General features: G+C 43.0%; 1 protein-coding gene across 1 annotated transcript in view; it reads left to right on the forward strand.

Moving 5' to 3' along the window:
- cadps2 (Ca++-dependent secretion activator 2) overlaps positions 1–23,873 on the forward strand; it is a 268,321-nt gene that overhangs the window by 175,027 nt on the left and 69,421 nt on the right. Inside the window, 5 exon segments of the mRNA XM_031833159.1 lie at positions 3,727–3,790; positions 3,964–4,087; positions 4,281–4,381; positions 16,119–16,127; positions 21,394–21,550. Coding sequence (XP_031689019.1) covers positions 3,727–3,790; positions 3,964–4,087; positions 4,281–4,381; positions 16,119–16,127; positions 21,394–21,550 — 455 coding nt within the window.

Below are 23,873 nucleotides of genomic sequence, written 5' to 3' on the forward strand. Positions count from 1 at the left end.
GTCTCCTTATATGGCTGTGAATGCGCCGGGTAAATTTTTGTGTAAATTGGTGCGTAATCTTCAGCCGCAGGCATTTTCTCCTGGGATTCAGAGGGGAAAGCACACTTCCACGAACGATATATCATCGAAGAGATATGTGAAAAACACCTTGAGGATTGGTTCTAAACAACGTTTGCCATGTTTCAGTCGATATTATGGAGTTAATTTGGAAAAAAAGTTTGCCGTTTTGAAGACTGAATTTTAGCCAAACGTGAAGCACCAAACGGAGCAATTTCTCCTAAACAAATCATCTTTCAGGAAAATGGAGCATTTGCTATCTAACTGAGAGTCTCCTCATTGAAAACATCTGAAGTTCTTCAAAGGTAATGATTTTATTTGAATGATTTTCTGGTTTTTGTGAAAATGTTGCCTGCTAATGCTAACGCTAAATGCTACGCTAGGTGCGCTAGCTGTTACACAAATGCTTATTTTGCAATGGTTGAGAAGCATATTTAGAAAATCTGAGATGACAGTGTTGTTAACAAAAGGCTAAGCTTGAGAGCTAGCATATTAATTTCATTTCATTTGCGATTTTCATGAATAGTTAACGTTGCGTTATGGTAATGAGCTTGAGGCTGTATTCACGATCCCGGATCCGGGATGGCTCGACGCAACAGGTTAAACAAAGCAAAATATGTATTATATTTGAGATTCTTCAAAGTAGCCACCCTTTGCCTTGATAACAGCTTTGCACGCTCTTAGCATTCTCTCAACCAGCTTCATGAGGTAGTCACCTGGAATGCATTTCAATTAACAGCTGTGCCTTTTTAAAAGTTAATTTGTGGAGTTTCTTTCATTAATGCATTTGAATCAGTTGTGTTGTGACAGGGTAGGGGTGGTATACAGAATATATCCCTATTTGGTAAAAGACCATATTAGGGCAAGAACACCTCAAGAACAGCTCAAAAAAGCAAAAAGAATCAACAATCCATCATTACTTTAAGACATGAAGGTCAGTCAATGCGGAATATTTCAAGAACTTTGAAAGTTTCTTCAAGTGCAGTCGCGAAAACCATCAAGTGCTATGATGAAGCTGGCTTTCATGAGGACCGCCACAGGAAAGGAAGACCCAGGGTTACCTCTGCTGTCGAGGATAAGTTCATTAGAGTTACCATTCTCAGCAATTGCAGCCCAAATAAATGCTTCACAGAGTTCAAGTAACAGACACATCTCAACATCAACTGTTCAGAGGAGACTGCATGAATCAGGCCTTCATGGTTGAATTGCTGCAAAGAAACGACTACTAAAGGACACCAATAAGAAGAAAAGACTTGCTTGGGCCAAGAAACATGAGCAATGGACATTAGACTGGTGGAATCAGTCCTTTGGTCTGATCAATACAAATTTGAGATTTTTTGTTTCCAACTGCTGTGTCTTTGTGAGATGCAGAGTAGGTGAACGAATGATCTGTGCATGTGTGGTTCCCATCGTGAAGCATGGAGGCGGTGTGATGGTGTGGGGTGCTTTTCTGGTGACACTGTCAGGGATTTATTTAGAATTCAAGGCACACTTAACCAACATGGCTACCACAGCATTCTGCAACAATGTGCCATCCCATCTGGTTTGCGCTTAGTGGGACTGTCATTTTGTTTTTCAACAGGACAATGACCCAACACACCTCCAGGCTGTATAAGGCTATTTGACCAAGAAGGGGAGTGATGGAGTTCTGCATCAGATGACCTGGACTCCACAATCTCCCGACCTCAACCCAATTGAGATGGTTTGGATTGCAGAGTGAAGGAAAAGCATCCAACAAGTGCTCAGAATATGTGGGAACTCCTTCAAGACAGTTGGAAAAGCATTCCAGGTGAAGCTGGTTGAGAGAATGCCAAGAGTGTGCAAAGCTGTTATCAAGGCAAAGGGTGGCTACTTTGAAGAATCTCAAATATAAAATATATTTTGATTTGTTTAACACTTTTTTGATTACTACATGATTCCATGTGTTATTTCATAGTTTTGATGCTTTCACTATTATTCTACAATGTAGAACTTTTTTTTTTTTAATAAAGAAAAACCCTTGAATGAGTAGGTGTGTCCAAACTTTTGACTGGATGTGTAGGACAGACACTTCAGAACAAACTTCCTTAATATGTTTTTATCTGTTATTCAATGCGTTTGTACGTGCTAATAGCAGTAAAGCTAAATTAAAATGTTGTTCTATATTTTATTGGGGTACTTTATGGAGTCTTAAAATTCTAAATTGAACTGCAAAAAACATTTCCAATTAGCTTAGTAGAACCCCTCCAGGGCTTAGACTGTTTAGTGCCAAAAATAAGGGGTAAAATACAACAACAACAAATGTTTCCTCATCTTTCTTATTTCTCTAAGATATAGGACAGACACTTCAGAACAAACTTCCTTTAGATGTTTTGGGGGGACTACCTATTGTTGCCATGTAGTGAATCATTATTCAATGTGTTTGTATGGGCTAATAGCAGTAAGGCCAAAAATAATTTTTCATCAAATAACCCCTCCCCTGGCTTAGACATTGCTTAGACTCTTATGGGTTAAACAGGTGCAAAATGGTGTATATTGGATTCTTGGTTCTCCCTACATCTGTGAGCTGCTATTCACCATTATTGCCATGTATGGCCTTATTGTCAGGGCCATTGACACAGATCCAGACCTTGAAGGATGGTTTGTTCAATGAACTTGCCCCATTCATATCCCTGAACTTTGGCATTTCAAACCCCTTCATCCCTGTGAAGGGCCCTCCATCTGGCCCCAAGGAGGAGAGAGGGTGAATGGGGACACGGAGTCTGTAGAGGGCTGTTGAAAGCAGCGGGAGTCATTAACAACACTCCTCAATGAGAGGCTAATGGCAGTAAACAATAGCCAAGACAATTTTGGGATTATGCTGATCAGCTGCAAACAGGAACAGGGTGCGTGTAGTTTGTTCAGGATTAAAGGGGAACACAGCGAAGTTGTATAAGGGCTATAAGAGTCGTTTGGTAATTCCTCACCGTGTACTAAGAAGGGACATGTTTGACGGTGAACACCTCAAATCCACTTAAAATATGATTTCAAATCAAATTTATTTATATAGCCCTTCTTACATCAGCTGATATCTCAAACGTGCTATACAGAAGCCCAGCCTAAAACCCCAAAAAGCAAGCAATGCAGGTGTAGAAGCATATCCACATTTAGGAGAGATGTTGTCCGGTAGTTCATCTTGTTACCAGTCAAGAGGACCAGAGTCCCCAGAGAATGTGTGGTCATGGGCATGGGGTATTTATTGGTAATGTATGTATTGGCTGGTGCAATCAAATGTAATTTCCCTCTCGGGGTTAATAAAGCACTATCTTAATTTATCCTATTTGCCTCCCACTTCTGACCTCTACATTGTTGAGGCCTCATCACCCACAGTTTAACCTACATATTTGTGCCGATCAGTGTTTTATCTGTAGTCAATAGATGGCTGTCCTGCATTATGTAGTGCAATGGCTTCCTTTCATACATTAAAGGACAAATCCACCCAAAAACTATATTTTGCTATTTGTTTCATTAGTTCATTGTTGACATAGCCCCAACATAAGTTTTCAAAATATGTAACTTTCAAAATACAGAAATCATCCCCGGATGATGCATCATATGATGCACAACACAGTTAAGCATTCCCACAGAATCATCCTTGTTATTAAAAAATGATGGTGTAGATGCACTGTCCGATCACACTTGTGTCCACAGGTACTGTTTCCCCTTTGGCCGACCAGATGGCGCACTCAAAGCCACACTCTCCCTGCTAGAAAGGGTATGTTTTGCTGAAAAGGTTGGGCTATTGTTATTCTTTGAGTCTACAAGTCTCTGCATTCCGCTATTCATACTGCAGACAATAATGTGTTGGGTTATCCTTGTGGTCTTCCACTAAAATCAGGTTTTGGGTCAATCTTATAAGGAACAAGAAGTCTGTTTTCTGGATTCTAGGTGTTGATGAAGGACATTACCACTCCGATTCCTCCTGAGGAGATGAAGAAGATGGTCAAAAAATGTCTGGAGAAAGCTGCCCTTATCAACTACTCCCAGCTGACCCAATACGCTCAGATCGAGGGTGTGTGCAAGTCTGGCTCACACGTGGTGATATTACACTGTCATGTCTCTGTGTCTGGGCTTTGTTCAAGTATTTGCACATGATGTTGGTTTGTCAGTGTTCTTAATAGAGTATACTGGGTGGCGGTAGTGTTTTAGTGTATCTGTGTGCTGGTGTCACAGTGCTGGCATGTTTGTGTGTGCTAATATTACAGCAGATGCTCAGGCTGCCCCGGAGAAGAGATTGGAGGACATGATGCGACTGGGAGAACTTTGTATTGAGGTCCTGCAGCAGAATGATGAGCATCATTCCGAGGTAGGACCATTCTGCCATACTAATGGTGTCACCCCTACCACACACACACACACACACACTATCACCGTTATAAACTCAATGTGTACCAGGGTTGGGATCGATTCTGAATTGAGTTGTGAATTTTTCAGTATTCTAATTCAGGTCTTGAATTTGAAATTAATTGGCCACATCTCATAGGAAGCATACTTTGAATTAAAGGAGGTAGAATCTTATTTAATTCAATTCTAATGGCATATTTACTCTATCAGCATAGTAATGTTTTTGACATTGTGTATGTTTACCACCACCATATGTAGCATAAGGTTGAAACATTTCATTTTCATGAAACACTCATTCTCTTCATGATTCTGGAAATATTCTAAGATCATGTTGTGGGTTGTCATTAATAGTTAATATACCACAGCATTGTTAAATACTTGTTTATGATTGGCTAGAAGGGCATCCTGAGTGACACAGCGGTCTAAGGCACTGTATCTCAGTGCAAGAGGCATCACTATAGTCCCTGGTTCAATTCCAGGCTGTATCACATCCGGCCGTGAGTGGGAGCCTCATAGGGCGGCGCACAATTGGCCCAGCTCCGTCTGGGTTTGGCCGAGGTAGGCCGTCATTGTAAATAGGAATTTGTTCTTAATTGACTTACCTAGTTAAATAATAGTTACATTTTAAAAATACAAAATAATTCTAGAGTTTGCATTACATTTAGGTATGTTTTTCAATCAGATGTATTTATTTTTTCCTAGAATGCATTAGATCAAACACTGCAGTATGGAAGGGAACAATCGAACATCTCATGATGAAGTAAAAATACTTTTTGACATCTTTGAGTTATAATCAAACTAATATTTGAAATGGTATGTGTATTCTTTGTATTAATGATGTGACATATCCTTTTGATAAAATATTTGTCAAATGAATTAGACTCATGAGATTTGAGTAAAATTCTACTTCAATTCCGCTTCCTATGAGATGTGGTCAATTAAAATGTTAAATTCAGAAATTCCGAATTGACCCCAACCCTGATGTGCACAGAGCTGTTACATCACAACACTTAGAACACTGTACTCAATCACAGTATTCTAAGTCACAAAACATATACAGATCAGAAATAAAGTATTTTAAGAATAGTTGCAGTATTTCCTTCATGAAAACTGTCACTAATCATGCAAATGTCACTAATCTTAGCAAAGCGTGCCTTTCAAGATTTCAGAATACCTTTATTGCTATCAGTATATTCCTCCTCAAAACCACAACTTAACTCTTGTCATAGATAAATATTTCACTTGAAAGGTTTTTTCGTTTAAAAAAAATAGAATAAAAAATGTCACATGCACCGAATACAATTAGTGCAGACCTTACTGTGAAATACTTACTTACAAGCCCTTAACCAACAATACAGTTCAAGAAAGAGTTAAGAAAATATTTACAAAATAAACTAAAGTAAAAAATTATAAAAAGTAACACAAAATAAATAACAATAGCGAGGCTATATACAGGGGGTGCCGGTACAATGTGCGGGGGTACAGGTTAGTCAAGGTCATTTGTAGGTATGGGTAAAGTGACTGCGTAGATAATAGACAGCGCGTGGCAGCAGTGAAGAAACTAATTGGGGGGGTGGGGGTCATTGTAAGTAGTCCGGGTGGCCATTTGATTAATTGTTCAGCTGTCTTATGGATTGGGGGTAGAAGCTGTTAAGGAGCCTTTTGGTCCTGGATTTGGCGCTCCGGTACTGCTTGCCGTGCGGTAGCAGAGAGAACAGTCTATGACTTGGGTGACTGGAGTCTTTGACAATTCTTTGGGCCTTTCTCTGACACCACCTATTATATAGGTCCTGGATGGCTGGAAGCCTGGCCCCAGTGATGTACTGGCCTGTACGCACTACCCTCTGTAGTGCCTTACGGTCAGATGCCGAGCAGTTACAATACCAGGCGGTGATGCAACCGGTCAGGATGCTCTCAACATTTTTGAGGATCTGGGGACCCATGCCACATATTTTTCCTGAGGGGAAAAATGTGTTGTCGTGCCCTCTTCACAACTGTCTTGGTGTGTTTGGACCATGATAGTTCATTGGTGATGAGGACACCAAGGAACTTAACTCTCGACACGCTTCACTACAGCCCCATTGATGTTAATGGGGGCCTGTTTAGCCCACCTTCTCCTGTAGTCCATCAGCTCTTTTGTCTTGCTCACATTGAGGGAGAGGTTGTTGTCCTGGCACCACACTGCCAGGTCTCTGACCACCTCCCTATAGGCTGTCTCATCGTTGTCGGTGAGACAGCCTATAGGCCTATACTGTTGTTTCGTCAGCAAACTTAATGATGTTGTTGGAGTCGCTTTTGACCACGCAGTCGTGGGTTAACAGGGAGTACAGGAGGGGACTAAGCACTCACCCCTGAGGGGCCCCAGTGTTGAGGATCATCGTGGCAGATGTGTTGTTGCAGAGGGATGTGTTTAGTCCCAAGGTCCTTAGCTTAGTGATGAGCTTTGTGGGCACTGGGCACTATGGTGTTGAACGCTGAGCTGTGTCAATGAACAGCATTCTCACATAGGTGTTCCTTTTGTCCAGTTGGGAAAGGGCAGTGTGGATTGAGATTGCATCGTTTGTGCATCTGTTGGGGTGGTATGCGAAATGGTGTGGGTTTAGGCTTCCCGGGATGATGGTGTTGAAAGTGCCTTTCAAAGCACTTCATGGCTACCGATGTGAGTGCTATGTCGTGGTAATCATTTTGGCAGGTTACCTTCGCTTCCTTGGGCACAGGGACTATGGTCCCCATCGACTACAGAGAGTGTGATCACACAGTTGTCGGGGAACAGCTGGTGCTCTCATGCATGCTTCAGTGTTGCTTGCATCGAAGCGAGCAAAAAAAGCATTTAGCTGGTCTGGTAGACTCGTGTCACTGGGCAGCTTGCGGCTGGGTTTCCCTTTGTAGTCCGTAATCGTTTTCAAACACTGCCACATCCGATGAGCGCCAGAGCCGGTGTAGTAGGATTGAATCTTTATCCTATATTGACACCTTGCCTGTTTTATGGTTCCTCTGATGGCATAGCGGGATTTCTTATAAGTGTCCGGAATAGTGTCCAGCTCCTTGGAAGCTGCAGCGCAAGCCTTTAGCTAGATGCGGCTGTTGCCTGTAATCCATGGCTTCTGGTTGGGATATGTACGTATGGTCACTGAGGGAACGATGTCATCGATGCACTTATCTTTGAAGCCAGTGACTGAGGTGGTATACTCCTCAATGCCATTGGATGAATTCCTGAACATATTCCAGTCTGTGCTAGCAAAACAGTCCTGTAGCGTAGTATCCACGTCATTTCACCACCTCCATATTAAGCTGGTCTAGAGTTTTTTTTCCTCTGGTTGGTAATGTCACATGCTGATAGAAATGAGGTAAAACGGATTTAAGTTTGCCTGCATTAAAGTCCCCAGCCACTAGGAGTGCCGCATCTGGATGATCATTTTCTTGTTTGCTTATGGCCTTATACAGCTTGTTGAGTGCGGTCTTAGTGCCAGCATTGGTTTGTGGTGGTAAATAGACAGCTATGAATAATGTGGATGAGAACTCTCTTGGTAGATCTACAGTTTATCATGAGGTACTCTTCCTCAGGCGAGCAATACCTCGAGACTTCTTTAATATTAGACATTGCACACCCGCTGTTATTGACAAATAGACACACACCCCAGCCCCTCGTCTTACCAGACGTAGGAATGATGATTCCTGCCTGTGCCACACAAGAAGGCGTTGATCTAATAACTTTAAACCCCTATTTATTTTGTACCTTTTATTTGACTAGGCAAGACAGTTCAGAACAAATTCTTATTTACAATGATGACAAAAGGCAAAAGGCCACCTGCGGGGACGGGGGATGAGATTAAAAATATTATATATATATATTGGACAAAACACTCATCACGACATGTGACACCACAACACTACATAAAAAGAGACCTAAGACAACAACAACAGCATGGCAGCAATGCAACATCACAACAATATGGTAGCAGCACAACATGTTAGCAGCACAAAACATGGCTCAAACATTATTAGGCACAGACAACGGCACAAAGGGCAAGAAGGTAGAGGCAACAATACATCACGCGAAGCAGGCACAACTGGTTGTAAGAGTGGTCATGATTGAGTCTTTGAATGAAGAGATCAAATCAAATCAAATCAAATTTATTTATATAGCCCTTCGTACATCAGCTGATATCTCAAAGTGCTGTACAGAAACCCAGCCTAAAACCCCAAACAGCAAGCAATGCAGGTGGAGAAGCACGGTGGCTAGGAAAAACTCCCTAGAAAGGCCAATACCTAGGAAGAAACCTAGAGAGGAACCAGGCTATGTGGGGTGGCCAGTCCTCTTCTGGCTGTGCCGGGTGGAGATTATAACAGAACATGGTCAAGATGTTCAATGTTCATAAATGACCAGCATGGTCGAATAATAATAAGGCAGAACAGTTGAAACTAGAGCAGCAGCACAGTCAGGTGGAAGTTGAAACTGGAGCAGCAGCATGGCCAGGTAGACTGGGGACAGCAAGGAGTCATCATGTCAGGTAGTCCTGGGGCATGGTCCTAGGGCTCAGGTCAGTTGAAACTGGAACAGCAGCATGGCCAGGTGGACTGGGGACAGCAAGGAGTCATCATGTCAGGTAGTCCTGGGGCATGGTCCTAGGGCTCAGGTCCTCCGAGAGAGAGAAAGAAAGAGAGAAGGAGAGAATTAGAGAACGCACACTTAGATTCACACAGGACACCGAATAGGACAGGAGAAGTACTCCAGATATAACAAACTGACCCCAGCCCCCCGACACATAAACTACTGCAGCATAAATACTGGAGGCTGAGACAGGAGGGGTCAGGAGACACTGTGGCCCCATCCGAGGACACCCCCGGACAGGGCCAAACAGGAAGGATATAACCCCACCCACAAGAGATGTTGATAAAACTGTCCAGTTTGAGTGTTTGTTGCAGCTCGTTCCAGTCGCTAGCTGCAGCGAACTGAGAAAAGGAGTGACCTAAGGATGTGTGTGCTTTGGGGACCTTTAACAGAATGTGACTGGCAGAACGGGTGTTGTATGTGGAGGATGAGTGCTGCAGTAGGAATCTCAGATATGGGGGAGTGAGACCTAAGAGGGTTTTATAAATAAGCATCCACCAGTGGGTCTTGAATTGGGTATATAGAGATGACCAGTTGACAGAGGAGTATAGAGTGCAGTGATGTGGCCCGTAAGGAGCATTAGTGGCAAATCTGATGGCCGAATGGTAAAGAACATCTCGTTGCTCAAGAGCGATCTAAATTACGTCTCCATAATCTAGCATGGGTAGGATGGTCATCTGAATCAGGGTTACTTTGGCAGCTGGGGTGAAAGAGGAATGATTACAATAGAGGAAACCAAGTCTAGATCTAACTTTGATATGTGCTGGGAGAGGATGTTGTACCGTCTAGCCGTACTTGTATCAGGTGACTACCTCAAGCTCTAAACCCTCAAAAGTAGTAATCACACCGGTGGGGAGAGGGTCATTCTTCTTACCAAACCACATTAACTTTGTTTTGGAGGTGTTCAGAACAATGTTAAGGGCAGAGAAAGCTTGTTGGACACTAAGAAAACTTTGCTGTATACCTTTTAACACAAAATCCAGGGTGGGGTCAGCTGAGTATGAGATTTTATCATCTGCATATAAATGGATGAGAGATTCCTACTGCCTGAGATATGTTGTTGGTGTAATTTAAGAAGCGCGTGGGGCCTAGGATCAAGCCTTGGGGTACTCCCTTGGTGTTAGGCAGTGACTGAAACAGCAGATGTTCTGAATTTATACACTGCACTTTTTGAGAGGGTAGAGCTGTTTGTTTCTATCCTGGGTCTGTGTTGGCAGCTGTGCTCCAAAGTGGAAGATGACACATCAAGTGCCAACACTGTAGTAAAGTCTTGGCGGGCAGAGATGAAAACAACGCCCACAGCTCATACGCACAGGTCGCTCTTATGGTACAGTGTAAAACTGCTCAATCGTAGGTGTTGAGACATCCACAAACAACACATATACAGTGCATTCAGGATGTATTCAGACCCCTTGACTTTTTCCACCATTTGTTTTACGTTACAGACTTATTCTAAAATTGATTAAATTAATTGTTTCCCTCATCAATCTACACACAATACCCCCAAAATTACAAAGCAAAAATGAGCACAGTTGCATCCTGTTGCCATTGATCGTCTTTCCTAGTTTCCAGGTTTGTCTGGGTGTGTTATCTTCTCCAATGAGTACAACGTCACTCGCTTTCAGTTGGGTGGGCTGTGGTGTGTCACAGCGGTGTGCTGACTTTAGATCCAGCAAGTAGTCTCTTCGCCAACTGTTCCAGAAGCTGGTCACAAGTCTCTGGCTGTACTTCCATTTGCTTGTCATTTCCTCCTTGTTTAGCGTTGGGTGCTGAGTGTCAGCTGGAAATGGGAGGCAAAGAGGTTAGTCTTTTACCCACCAGGAAATGTGCTGGGTCAAGGGTTGTGGTTCATCCACTTCTTTGTTCACGAAGGTCAGAGGCCTAGAATTTAGGATAGCTTCAACCTCTGTCAGGACCGTGCACATTTCTTCAAAGTTGAGTGAAGCTCTCCCAAGAACCTTTTCACTGACCTGACGAGTCTTTCCCAGAATCCGCCTCACCAGGCTGCTCGCTCGACGATGAACCTCCAGGCGATGCCCCTTTCTGAGAAGAATGCCAAGATTTGGGGCTCTTCGATTGCCTTCCACAGCTCTTTCAAGCCCTGATCAGCTCTCGTGAACATTTTTGCATTATCTAAGTAGATTACCTGCATAATCCTCTCCTTGAGATGAATATTTTTTTTGAAATATGAATGCCTCTGTTGACTGATCTGAGACCAGTTCCAAATGCACTGCTCTGGTTACAGCACGAGTGAACAGTGCAATGTATGACTTCTTCACAGAACCATCTTCTTTCACATAGAGCGGTCCTGCCCTGCAAAATCCACACCTGTGACTTCGAATGGTGGTGATTCGGTTATTCTGTCTTTTGGTAAAGGCGCAGTGACCTGCTGTCCGGCCCTTGCCTTGAATTTCTTGCACCCTATACATCTTGCCACTGTGCTCTTGACTAGCTGCCTAGCACGCAAGATCCAGTATCGCTCTCTGATTTGTACTAGTGTCTCTTGCTCCAGAATGCATCACCTTCTCATGGTGGTACTGTATCAGCATTTCTGAGTATCTGTTTTTGTTGGGCAGAACCCATGGGTGCTGCTCTCTGAGTAGTTCGTGTTCATCCAGGAACGGTTTCAGTTCTCTGATTTTACAGTCATTGTTTAGGCTTTTTCCTGCCTTCAGTAGTTTGATCTCCTGTCCAAAACTCTGTTATTGTGTTACCTTAATCCAGTACTTTTCTGCATCGAACAGTTCGTCAGCAGTCAGTTCACCTTGCATCTTTATGGTTGTACGAGCATTGGCTATGAATCTCTTTATCCAGGTGGTGACTCTGAACACTTTTCAGTTTGCGCTACCTTTCAAGCTCCAACACAGATTCAGTGATGTCTGTGCTGTTTGCTGCGAGTTGTACAGTAACCTGGCAACTGGACTTGAGTTCTGTATTGACCTCTTCTGGAACCTTGTTATCAACAGTCTCCTCGGAATGATTGGGTGATATCAGAATTCTGGGTCCATTCCACCATAGCTCACTCTGTGTCAAGTTTCGAACAGTTTGTCCTCTGGTAGGGAGGTCAGCTGGATTAGTTTTCCCTTCAATATGTGACCATTGGTCAAGGACTGGATCTCCGTCACTCTGTTTCCGTTTCTGAGTTGAGCTGCAAATCCAATGCAGCACGATCATCGAGTCTGTCCACATTTTGATCTGTTTTTCTTCCATTTTCAGTGTGGTCATCAGGTTGTTTGCTAGTCTCGCTCCAATCACAGCTCCCATGAGCTCCAGGCGTGGCAGCGTCCTTTTCTTGAGTGGGGCTACCCTGGACTTGGATGCGACTAGACTTGTTGTTTCCCTGTCTTGTGATTCACCTTGCAAGTAAGCTACTGTACTGTAAGCCCTTTCACTTGCATCACAGAACACATGTAGTTTCAGGGTGTGGCTATTCTGTGGCCGCATGTCTGTTCTGTACCACCTTGGTATGATGAGCTGGTGTAACTGGGGTAGTTCTGAACACCACTGTTGCCATTCTCGTGTCAGATCAGGTGGTAATCCTTCATCCCAGCTGAGTCCCATCTCCCACATTTCCTGGAACATGCACTTGATCCTGACGGTGAAGGGAGTTAAGAAACCAAGAGGGTCGAAGATACGTGCAGAAGACTGCAGAACACTTCTCTTTGTGTTTTCCTTTTGCTTTAGAATGCGGCCTGAGGTCAAACACAAAGTCATCTGTTTCCGGTCTCCATACTAAACCGAAAACATTCAGCACTTATCCTTGTGTTTCTAGCGTCAACGGTGGTCAGTTGTCGTACTCTCCTCCCATTTTGTTTTCAAATCAGGAGAATTGGTCATCCACTTGCAGAGGTCCATGCCTGCAATTGACAGCATTCACTTTGCAGTTGTTGTCACAAGGTAAGCCTCTTCAACATTGCGTGAACTTGCAATGAAGTCATCTCCATAGAGTGACTCTCTCAGTATCTCTACAACTTCTGGTTGTTCTGTTTTCATATTGTTTCAGGTGCTTCCTGATTGTATGGCCTGTGAGCCATAGAAATCTCATGGCTTTTCTGTCTCTCTCTGCAGGAAAGCTTTCTTGATGTCTGCCATGCGATCTCATGTAGTCTGAACTTTATCAGAACGCTGAGCAGATCCGGATTCCGGTTCGGTCCTGTGAGTAGACAGTCATTGAGAGATGGACAGCCATCTTCATGGGACGAGGCATCAAACACCACTCTGTTTTGTCGTCACCATAGCTTCTCGGAGTACTGCATGGTGAGGTAAGTAGTATTTTACGTTTGCGCTTGATGCGTTGTCCTTGGGCACGTCCTCTGCCATATCCTGTAGTAAGTAGTCCTCTACTACTTCATTGTATCTGCTGTACAATGTCACATCCTTCTTCAGTCTTTTCATCAGACCTTCAAACCGTTTCTTGGCGATTCTATAGTTGTCTTGGAGTTCTGGCTTTTCTCGTTTCCATGGCAACTCCACGTATCGCCCATCTTTGAAGGTGGTTGTTTCCTTGAACCTCTGTAGAGCCTCGTTTTCCTCTGGGTTCTGTGTTTTCTTGCTTATAATACCCAGAGACTCAAGTTCCCAGAATGCATACAGTTGTTTGGATTGAGCTCATGTTGAATCTGTTCACCAGGAACCTTCCTCACAGCTGTGCACACTTGTGGGGTTTCAATTGCCTCTATCTCTATTCTCTGCTGTTTGTCCCAGACATTCTCCAAGATTACTTTCACTGTGTTGCGTTGGGACATTGCTGGAGCAGAGGAGCCAAACGTGTGAAGAGTGAGTGCCTCTTGTCTGATTACTGGTAGCTTCAAGCCCTTCACAAGTTTTTCATGTATGAAGCTTCTCTGACTGCCTCCATCTAGTAAGCAACAAGCTATCTTTCTGCCCGATGGGCCTTCTAGCCATGCCTTTGCCTTTTGTAGCAACAGTGTTCTGTCCATCTGGTTTCATCTTCACTGAATGGGGAATAACTGAGGAAACAACAGCATCCGCAGAAACAGTAGGGGGTTGCACCTCACTCCTCTTACCGGTACACACAGCAATGTGATGTCTGCTTCCACATGTTGCACATGACACATCTTTGACTTTACAGAATTTTGCTATGTGTTTCTGTCCTAAACATACAAAGCATCTTCCCATGTTCTTTAGTTTCTCTTTGCATGTAGAAATATTGTGGTCAGGGCAGTTTTCTGATTTGTGGTCTGCACTGTCACAGAATAGACTGTTTTGTTCCTTCTGGCTGGCTGTATGCAGTGCAGCAGCAGATGGCATGTTGGGTCTTCTTGTTTTCATTTCATTGGAGGAGTATGACTTGTTCCATGGTTTGCTCTCTTTCTGTTGGTTGCATGATCTTGTCATTTGTAGTGCTCTCTCCCTGCTCTGAACCTCCTTCTGTAGGAAACTGACGATCTCAGTCACTTTCCATTCATCAAGGCATTCTGGAACTTGCGGTCAAAAGCAATACAACAAAATATGTATGTAGTTCTCTCAATCTCCAACACACAAATTCTAATACAATTACATATGTAAAGAAAATATCTTTAGATACAGCTCAATGAATTAACTTAAACATTAACTCTGTAACCCATTACAGTTACAACAATGTCAGAGCAAAAACCAAGCCATGAGGTCGAAGGAATTGTCCGTAGAGCTCAGACAGGATTGTATTGAGGTACACGTGGGGAAGGGTACCAAAAAGTGTCTGCAGCATTGAAGGTCCCCAAGAACACAGTGGCCTCCATCTGTCTTAAATGGAAGAAGTTTGGAACCACCAAGACTCTTCCTAGAGCTGGCCGCCTGGCCAAACTAAGCAATCAGAGGAGAAGGGCCTTGGTCAGGGAGGTGACCAAGAACCCCATGGTCACTCTGACAGAGCTCCAGAGTTCCTCTGTGGAGATGGGAGAACCTTCCAGATGGACAACCATCTCTACAGCACTCCACCAATCAGGCATTTATGGTAGTGGCCAAACAGAAGCCACTCTTCAGTAAAAGGCACATGACAGCTCGCTTGGAGTTTGCCAAAACGCACCTAAAGTCTCTCAGACCATGAAAAACAAGATTCTCTGGTCTGATGAAACCAAGATTAAACTCTTTGCCTTGAATGCCAAGCGTCATGTCTGGAAGGAAACCTGGCACCATCCCTACATTGAAGCATGGTGGTGGCAGCATCATGCTGTGGGGATGTTTTTCAGCAGCAGGGCCTGGGAGACTATTCAGTATCGAGGGAAAGATGAACGGAGGAAAGTACAGAGAGATTCTTGATGAAAACCTGCTCCAGAGCACTCTGGACCTCAGACTGGGGCGAAGGTTTAACTTCCAACTGGACAATGACCCTAAGCACACAGCCAAGACAACGCAGGAGTAGCTTCGGGACAAGTCTCTGAATGTCCTTGAGTGGCCCAGCCAGAGCCCGGACTTATACCCAATCTAACATATCTGGAGAGACCTGAAAATAGCTGTGCAGCAACACTCCCCATCTAACCTGACAGAGCTTGAGAGGATCTGCAGAGAAGAATTGTAGAAACTCCCCAAATACAGGTGTGTCCAGCTTGTGGTGTCATACCCAAGAAGACTTGATGCTGTAATCGCTGCCGAAGGTAAAGGGTCTGAATAGTTATGTACAATTTTTTTTAAATGGCTAACAGCCTGTTTTTGCCATGTCGTTATGGGGATTGTGTGTAGATCGATTTGTTGGGAAAATACACTTTAATCAATTTGAGAATCAGGCTGTAACATAACAAAATGTGGAAAAAGTCATGCACTGTACTTGTCTAATAAGTGGCAGTGTGGCTTCAGACATTTGTTTCTAAGTGACATCGCTATTTATAAGTGGCTGCAAATCTGTGGCTCTCATCACCACAAATGAGACATGGTCCTTTTGTAGTTGGAGGCTGGCGCTGGAGTTTTAGCGGGAGGACGGTCACGTTAGCGCAACCAACACGCTGTCAAATGTATAATGTTTTCAGCATGTGTGGAAATCAAATTACCCTTTTTAGTATTTTATACCAAGTGAAAAATGTTAAGAGACCCTCACTTTCTCTATTTTCTGTCTTTCACTTTCCCTCTACTTCTGATATGAATTGGAAAGGGAAGAGAGGTAAGTGTTTCTCTAGCTGTGTGTCTGTCATGTCCATCAAATAGTGTTATGTCCCAAAGCCTGTCAACATCTGTCAATCATACAGTATACCACTCTTCACTCATACCCTGTCAAGCTCTGTTCATGGTTTTCATTGAGGAGATGGTTAATACTGAGTCATCAACAGTCATTAAGGTGCAATGTGGTGGATCCACGACAGGTTGTGGTCCTGGTGGACTGCTGAAAATTTGTTTCCCATGACACCAAATTATGCCCTTTGGGTATCTAAGGATTCAGGTTTTGGAGGGATTATTGTACCCAGATGTTGCTACAATTCAGTGTTTCTTGACATGCATTTGTATCGTTTGCCCTTGCAAAGTCATATACCTTACATTTGTATTCCTCCATCTTTCTTTGAATCTCACTTAGAGACAGCATTTTATGAGTTCATTCCTGCAGTTATGTGAGGACGCCTGTTGGTGTGAATTGAGGGGGTTGGCGATAGGTAACGAATCATGTGGCGCAAAGGCACTATTTTTAATTGTGTTGATTTGCACAGAGAGCTGAAAAGGCACATCTGAAAAGGATGATGACAACGGCCCTCAAGGCCAGGTATAGCGATGGGACATACACCTTCTCTGACCGCCAGCCTAGTGTTTTATCTGCCGCAAGCGCCCACTAACACACGCAGATGGACACATAGACGGACACACACACACAGACAGATGGACTCACACGGACACGCTCACAGGAACAACGACCTTCAATCAATCTGTCCCCCCCCCCCCCCCATGCTTCATTGGGCTCTTTGGACTTTCTCTCTCCTCACATGGCGACCACTGAGTAGGGTAGGAAGCATCTCTTTTGGGTGGGCACGTAGACAATGGAGTCATGAAAAGCAACTGCAGCCCTGCTAAATGTCCCATTGACTTAGAACCAAGAACATGACTTTGTCAAGCTCCATTATGGCCTAAAATCTCCTATCCTAACCTCCTAGATATGACCTCAAATCTCCTATACTAACTTCGTAGATATGACCTAAAATCTCCTATACTAACTTCCTTTATAGATGGTGTCGTACACAATATTGACACAAACAAACATACCGGTATGTAGTCACATTGTAGTCACATTGACACACACATTGACACATAGTCAAGGACCAGTCAGCAAAGATTTTACTCAATAATCACTGTAAATGATTGGGTTTGTAACTACAGCACATGTATAATGGCTAGTCCCAAGACATGAAAAGCGAGTTTAACATCCATCTGTTCAACCTTTTCTTCTTTTTTTATTTATTTTATTTTATTTCACCTTTATTTTACCAGGTAGGCAAGTTGAGAACAAGTTCTCATTTACAATTGCGACCTGGCCAAGATAAAGCAAAGCAGTTCGACAGATACAACGACACAGAGTTACACGTGTGATTTTGTGTGATATACACTGAACAAATATATAAAAGCAACATGTAAAGTGTTGGTCCCTGTTTCATGAGCTGAAATGAAACAACCCAGAAGTTTCCCATATGCACAAAAAGCTTATTTCTCAAAAATGTTGTGCAGAAATGTGTTTACATCCCTGTTAGTGAGCATTTATTTTTTTGCCAAGATAATCCATTCACCTGGCAGGTGTGGCATATGAAGAAGCTGATTAAACATCATGAACCTTACACAGGTTCAACTTGTACAGGGGACAAGAAAGAACACTCTAAAATGTGCTGTTTTGTCAGACAACACAATGCCACAGATGTCTCAAGTTTTGAGGGAGTGTGTAATTGGCATGCTGACTGCAGGAATGTCCACCAGAGCTCTTGCCAGAGAATTGAACGTTAAGCTGCCTCCAATGTCGTTATAGAGAATTTGACAGTACGTCCAACCGACCTCACAACCCCAGACCAGGTATAACCAAGCCAGACCAGGTCCTCCACATCTGGCTTCATCACCTTCGGGATCATCCGAGAACAGCCACCTGGACAGCTGATGAAACTGTGGGTTTGCACAACCAAAGAATTTCTGCACAAACTGTCAGATACCGTCTCAGGGAAGCTCATCTGCGTGGTTCTTGTCCTCACCAGGGTCTTGACCTGACTGCAGTTTGGTGTCGTAACAGACTTCAGTGGGAAAATGCTCACCTTTGATGGCCACTGGCAAGCTGGAGAAGTGTGCTCTTCATGGATGAATCCCAGTTCCAACTGTACCGGGCAGATGGCAGACAGCATGTATGGCGTTGTGTGGGCGAGCGGATTGCTGATGTCGGCGTTGTGAACAGAGTGCCTGCTCCGTGGGGGTGGGGTTAACGTATTGGGCAGGCGTAATCTAGGGACAACGAACACAATTGCATTTTATAGATGACAATTTGATTGCACAGAGATATCCTGAGGCCCATTGTTGTGCCATTCATCTGCTGCCATCACCTCATGTTTCAGCATGATAATGCACGGCACCATGCCGCAAGGATCTGTACCCAATTCCTGGAATCTGAAAATGTCCCAGTTCTTCCATGGCCTGCATACTTACCAGACATGTCACAATTGAGCATGTTTGGAATGCTCTGGATTGACGTGTGCGACAGCGTGTCCCAGTTCCTGGAAATATCCAGCAACTTCGCACAGCCATTGAAGAGGAGTGGGACAACATTCTACAGACCACAATCAACAGCTTGATCAACTCTGTGAAGGAGATGTCACACTGCATGATGCAAATGGTGGTCACAACAGATACGGGCTTGTTTTTTGATCCAATGTATCTGTCACCAACTGATGCATATCTGTATTCCCTATCATGTGCAATCCATAGATTTAGGGCCCTAATACCTTTATACTGAACAAATATTCAACGATTTTACAGAGTTAAAGTTCATATAAGGAAATCTGTAATTTTAAATAAATAAATTAGACCCTAATCTATAGATTTCACATGACTGGGCAGGGGCGCAGCCATGGGTGGGCCTGGGAGGTCATAGGCCCACCACTGGCGAGCCAGGCTCAGCCAATCAGAATGAGTTTTATTACAGACCTTATTACAGACATAAATACTACAGTTTCATCAGCTGGTCCCAGACGTTCCTGCAGGTAAAGAAGCCAGATGTGGAGGCCATGGGTTGGCGTAGTCACACATGGTTTGCTGTTGTGAGGCTTGGTTGGACATATGGCCTAATTCTCTAAAACGATGTTGGAGGTGGCTTATAGTAGAGAAATGAGCATTCAATTATCTGACAGTTCTGGTGGACATTCCTGCATCCAGCATGCCAATTGCATGCTCCCTCAAAACGTGAGACATCTGTGGCACTGTGACAAAACTGCACATTTTAGTGGCATTTTATTGTCCCCCGCACAAGGTGCACCTGTGTAATGATCATGCTGTTTATTCAGCTTGCCACACCTGTCAGATGGATTAATTATCTGGGAAAAGGAGAAATGCTCACTAACAGGGATGTAAACAAATTTGTGCACAACATTTGAGAGAAATAAACTTTTTGTGCCTATGGAACATTTGTGGAATATTTTAATTCCAGCTGATGAAACATGGGACCAACACTTTACATGTTGCGTTTATATTTTTGTTCAGTATATTTCAATTGGCGGATTTCCTTATGAACTGTAACTCCGTAAAATCTTGGAAATTGTTGCATGTTGCGTTTACTTTTGTTCAGTGTAGATCAAACCTCTAGTGCAAATGACATGTGTGTCCTATGCAGGAAAAGTATCTTTTATTATTTGAAGGGAATGGACAGCTGAATGGACAGGCAGCTGACTGGCATTAGAGACAATTCCAGTATTGGGTTCAATTCCAGTCATTCAGGAATTTAATCACATTGCTTTGGAGAAATTCCATGTCTAATTGGAATTGACCTCCACTCTTGATAACTCACCAACATATGCAGACATACTGTACTATAGTTTATTAGGTACACCATCCCGGTTCATGAAAAATATTTGTTCCTACAGTGAGACACGTGTCTGTGGCTTGCTATATAAAACAGGCAGACTGGCATCGAGGCATTCAGTTACTATCCGCTTGAATGTTGGAATGGGCAAAACAAGTGACCTAAGAGACTTTGAGCGTGGCGTTGTCAGTGTCAGGTGTGCCTGTTCCAGTATCTCCAAAAAACATCCAGTCAGCGGCAGTCCTGTGTTGGCGAAAACAGCTCGTTGATGAGAGGTCGAAGGAGAATGTCAAGAAGCATGGTTGAAGGAGAATGGCAAGAATTGTGTAAGCTAACAGGTGGGCCACAAACTGGCAAATAACGGCGCAATACAACAGTGGTGTGCAGAACGGCATCTCAGAACGCACAACTCATTGGTCCTTGTCATAGATGGGCTTTTGCAGCAGACGACCACACCGAGTTTCACTCCTATCAGGTAAAAACAAGAGGAAGCCGCTCCAGTGGACACGCGATCACCAACACTGGACAATTGAGGAGTGGAAAAACGTTGCCTGGTCTGACGAATCCCGTTTCCAGAGTCAGGATTTGGCTTAAGCAGCATGATTCCATGGCCCCACCCTGCCTGGTGTCAACCGCACAGGCTGGTGATATTATGGTGTGGGGAATGTTCATTGCCACGCATTAGGTCCCTTGATACCAATTGAGCAATGTTTCCATGCCCCGAGGAATTCAGTCTGTGCTGGAGGCAAAGGGGTGCCCGACCGGGTACTAGATGGGTGCACCTAATAAACTGGCCATATAGTCACACACACTTACTTTTTGGGGGGCTTTTATAGATACTGTTTCTGATAGTATGACCTCTAAATAATAAGTTATTGCTGTTCTCAGATGAGCTTTGTATTTATTCCGCTTTGAACATTGCAGGTTAAAAACACATATCTGTCTGTGCCTTTTTAATAACTTTTTATAGCCTCACCTTGGAGATTGAAGCGCCACATTGGAAGCATAATGTAATAACCAATATGTGATTCATCTTTTTTAGTGTTGGAGTCCATTGTGCGCTCAAGGTCCCTTCTTTATGCTACCCATCACCCATTTGGCTGTTTCTCTCTTGGTTTCATTCATTAGATTGTTTTGATTTTTTTTAAATCTTATTTTTCAGAGCAGTCTTTTCTCTATCCATCTGTCACTTCTTTCCATCTTGCTCTGATTGTGTCATTTTACATTGTATGTCCAACTATTCTTCACCAGAGTAAACTAGAGATAGTGGTTTGTGATGACTTGGCCTTTTTTAATGTATTATTTTATTTATTTTGCCTTCTCCCCCTTTTGTTTATTTTTTGTTCTCTTTCTCGCTATCTCCTTCCCTCTGCTCTCTCTCCTTCCCGCTCTTTTCTAGGCATTCTCGTGGTGGCCGGAGATGATGGCGGAGCACGCAGAGACCTTCCTGTCTCTCTACACCGTCGACATGGATGGTGCTCTACAAGTCCAGCCCGTTGACTCATGGGACAGCTTTCCCTTATTCCAGCTGCTTAACAACTTCCTGCGTTGTGACCGTGAGTTCTCAGTTCTCCCTGTGTCCCCCTTCTTGTACCTCTGACCCTATGCTTAACCTCCCAAAACTGATTTAAAGTGTAGCCTACAACGCATCACTGATTCATGAGCACAGTTCAACAACTTCCAGTTCAGTAACTGTGAGTGGCGTATTTCCCTGTAGTGTTCCCTCTAGTTCTTTTGTCACCTGACACTCCATTTTGTCCCTGTCCCTATTTAAAGCATGGCCTAAGGCACCTCCACGTCCTGAGCTGTCTTCAAAACACATCCCGTATTTATCGTAGCATGTTCATGCCACTAAGAGTCCTAATTAACACCAGCGGTGCAAAACAAGACTCGTTAGGAGAAGTTATTAACTGTGCTTAGAGCTCCCGCCCTTGCGTGGGCTTCACAATAATTAACATCACTGAGGTAACGGTGAGAAATGAAAAGCAGATAAAACAATAGTAACGGATGTCGAAACACGATGGTAAAGTCAAGGGGCTGTCATCTGTCAGCTAAAGACTCTACCTGTCACCTCCTGTAATGCGAGGAGCGAGGAGCAGTATCACACAGACAGGAGAGTATTAGTACGGTTTGAGGCACCTGTCTCACCAGGCTGTCCTCCATTTGGATTTCTTTGCTCACTGATCAGACAACAAAGGTTTGTAGTTTTCCATTTTTTCCAACATACCTGGCCACTCGTAAACATGCAATGGTTACTCTGATAACATTTGTCTCATTTAGTTCTAATTATTTGCCCTGTAGTGCTGAGCAATTAGTGCTTTTTGAGGTCATTCCGGTTCAATTATACTTTTTTTATTTTTTATATAATGGATTCACATTTCAATTATTTTTTAAACATTAAATGCACTATGCATTATTTGGGTTGAATGCTGATACAACACAGAATAAAACAATTAATGAAAATCCCATGATGGTAGTGACTGCCCATTTACTATTGACCATCATTTATTCACTTTACTTTAATAAAATATTGAAGTTGTTGGGTATATTACATTTGTTTTATTTGATGACTTTATTTGTCTAGTCATCGTCTCATCTCTATAGAGCTGCTGTTTATGCTGTATTACAAAATCACAATTTTATTAGTTCTTCAAAGTTAATAAGGCATACTTTTATGACTGCTGAATGCCAACTATCAATCACGTTGATCATGTATTTTCAGGTAGATATACCTTTGCGAAGCAACTGCTCACTATCCCTCTCGATCGTGTGTCTTCTGTCTTTTCTCTCCGTGTCGACCCACACAGACCGGACAAATAGGCGCACAATGGATTATGGTCACTGTAGTTAATTAACACGTTTTCTGCGCTAAATTATGTATAATTCTGGCCTGTTGGAAATTACAACTCCCTATTACATTGCACAGTTTGGGTTTGATCTGATTTCTCTCTAGAGAAACTGCTCATTGAGCTCATAGGAAAAAACGACAAATGGAATTCAAAAAATGTAACTGACATGTTTTGTTAATCGCTCAGTACTATTGACCTGCTTCCACCATGTGTAATACTTATTTTAATTCCATGAGTGTAAAGTCCGTGTGGCATCCAGGTGTTTGCCCTTGTGTGTACTATCAAACTCTCTCTCTCCCACTCTCTCTCTCTCATACTTTCTCTCTTCTCCCTTATCCACTCTTAGCTCTGAGCCTTTGTTTCATTGCCAAGTGAGAGTTGGCTACATCTGAAGTTCTGTTTTACATTGTCTATGTAAGCCTCACCTAGAGCAGAAAGACAGGCAGCTCAAGGGCAATTACATTGAAAAATTAAATTCTAATTATGTAAGGAGTAGGCGAAATATCATTATTGTGTTTTTTTCCCTCCATTTTCTGTTATTACCATTCTCCATTAATCTTGCAATTATTCCAACTGTCATAACAATTATTGGATTTGAAGAGTAACGTAATGAGTAACATTTTCGTTTTGACTTACTGCAGATGAGGACCCTGTTTTTGAGTAATGATGCCTTTTGTGAATGAGATAAAATAGTTGTAAAATGTCTAAGCTGATGATATTGTTAGGATAAAAGAAAAAAGGCTGCAATTCCACTTGAGTTTATTTTTTCATAGTTGCTTAGCTATAGACCTGCAAGGTCAAGTCTGCCTTTTAGGATTTGTCCCCCGACAGTTCCGACATCATTCAGGATCTCCTGTTGTCAATGTTGTCAAATGCGGTTGTCTGATACTTGCCTCAAACACAAATATATATTTTTTTTTACATATGCGAATAATAATAAACATGTACAGAAAGGTGAAAAGAGGCTATGTTGATACTGTGTGATAAATGAACAAATACATCAAGCATTATTGTTTGTAATACCACGTTT

This window comes from Oncorhynchus kisutch, linkage group LG10 (assembly GCF_002021735.2).
Source record: "Oncorhynchus kisutch isolate 150728-3 linkage group LG10, Okis_V2, whole genome shotgun sequence".
Taxonomy (NCBI): domain Eukaryota; kingdom Metazoa; phylum Chordata; class Actinopteri; order Salmoniformes; family Salmonidae; genus Oncorhynchus; species Oncorhynchus kisutch.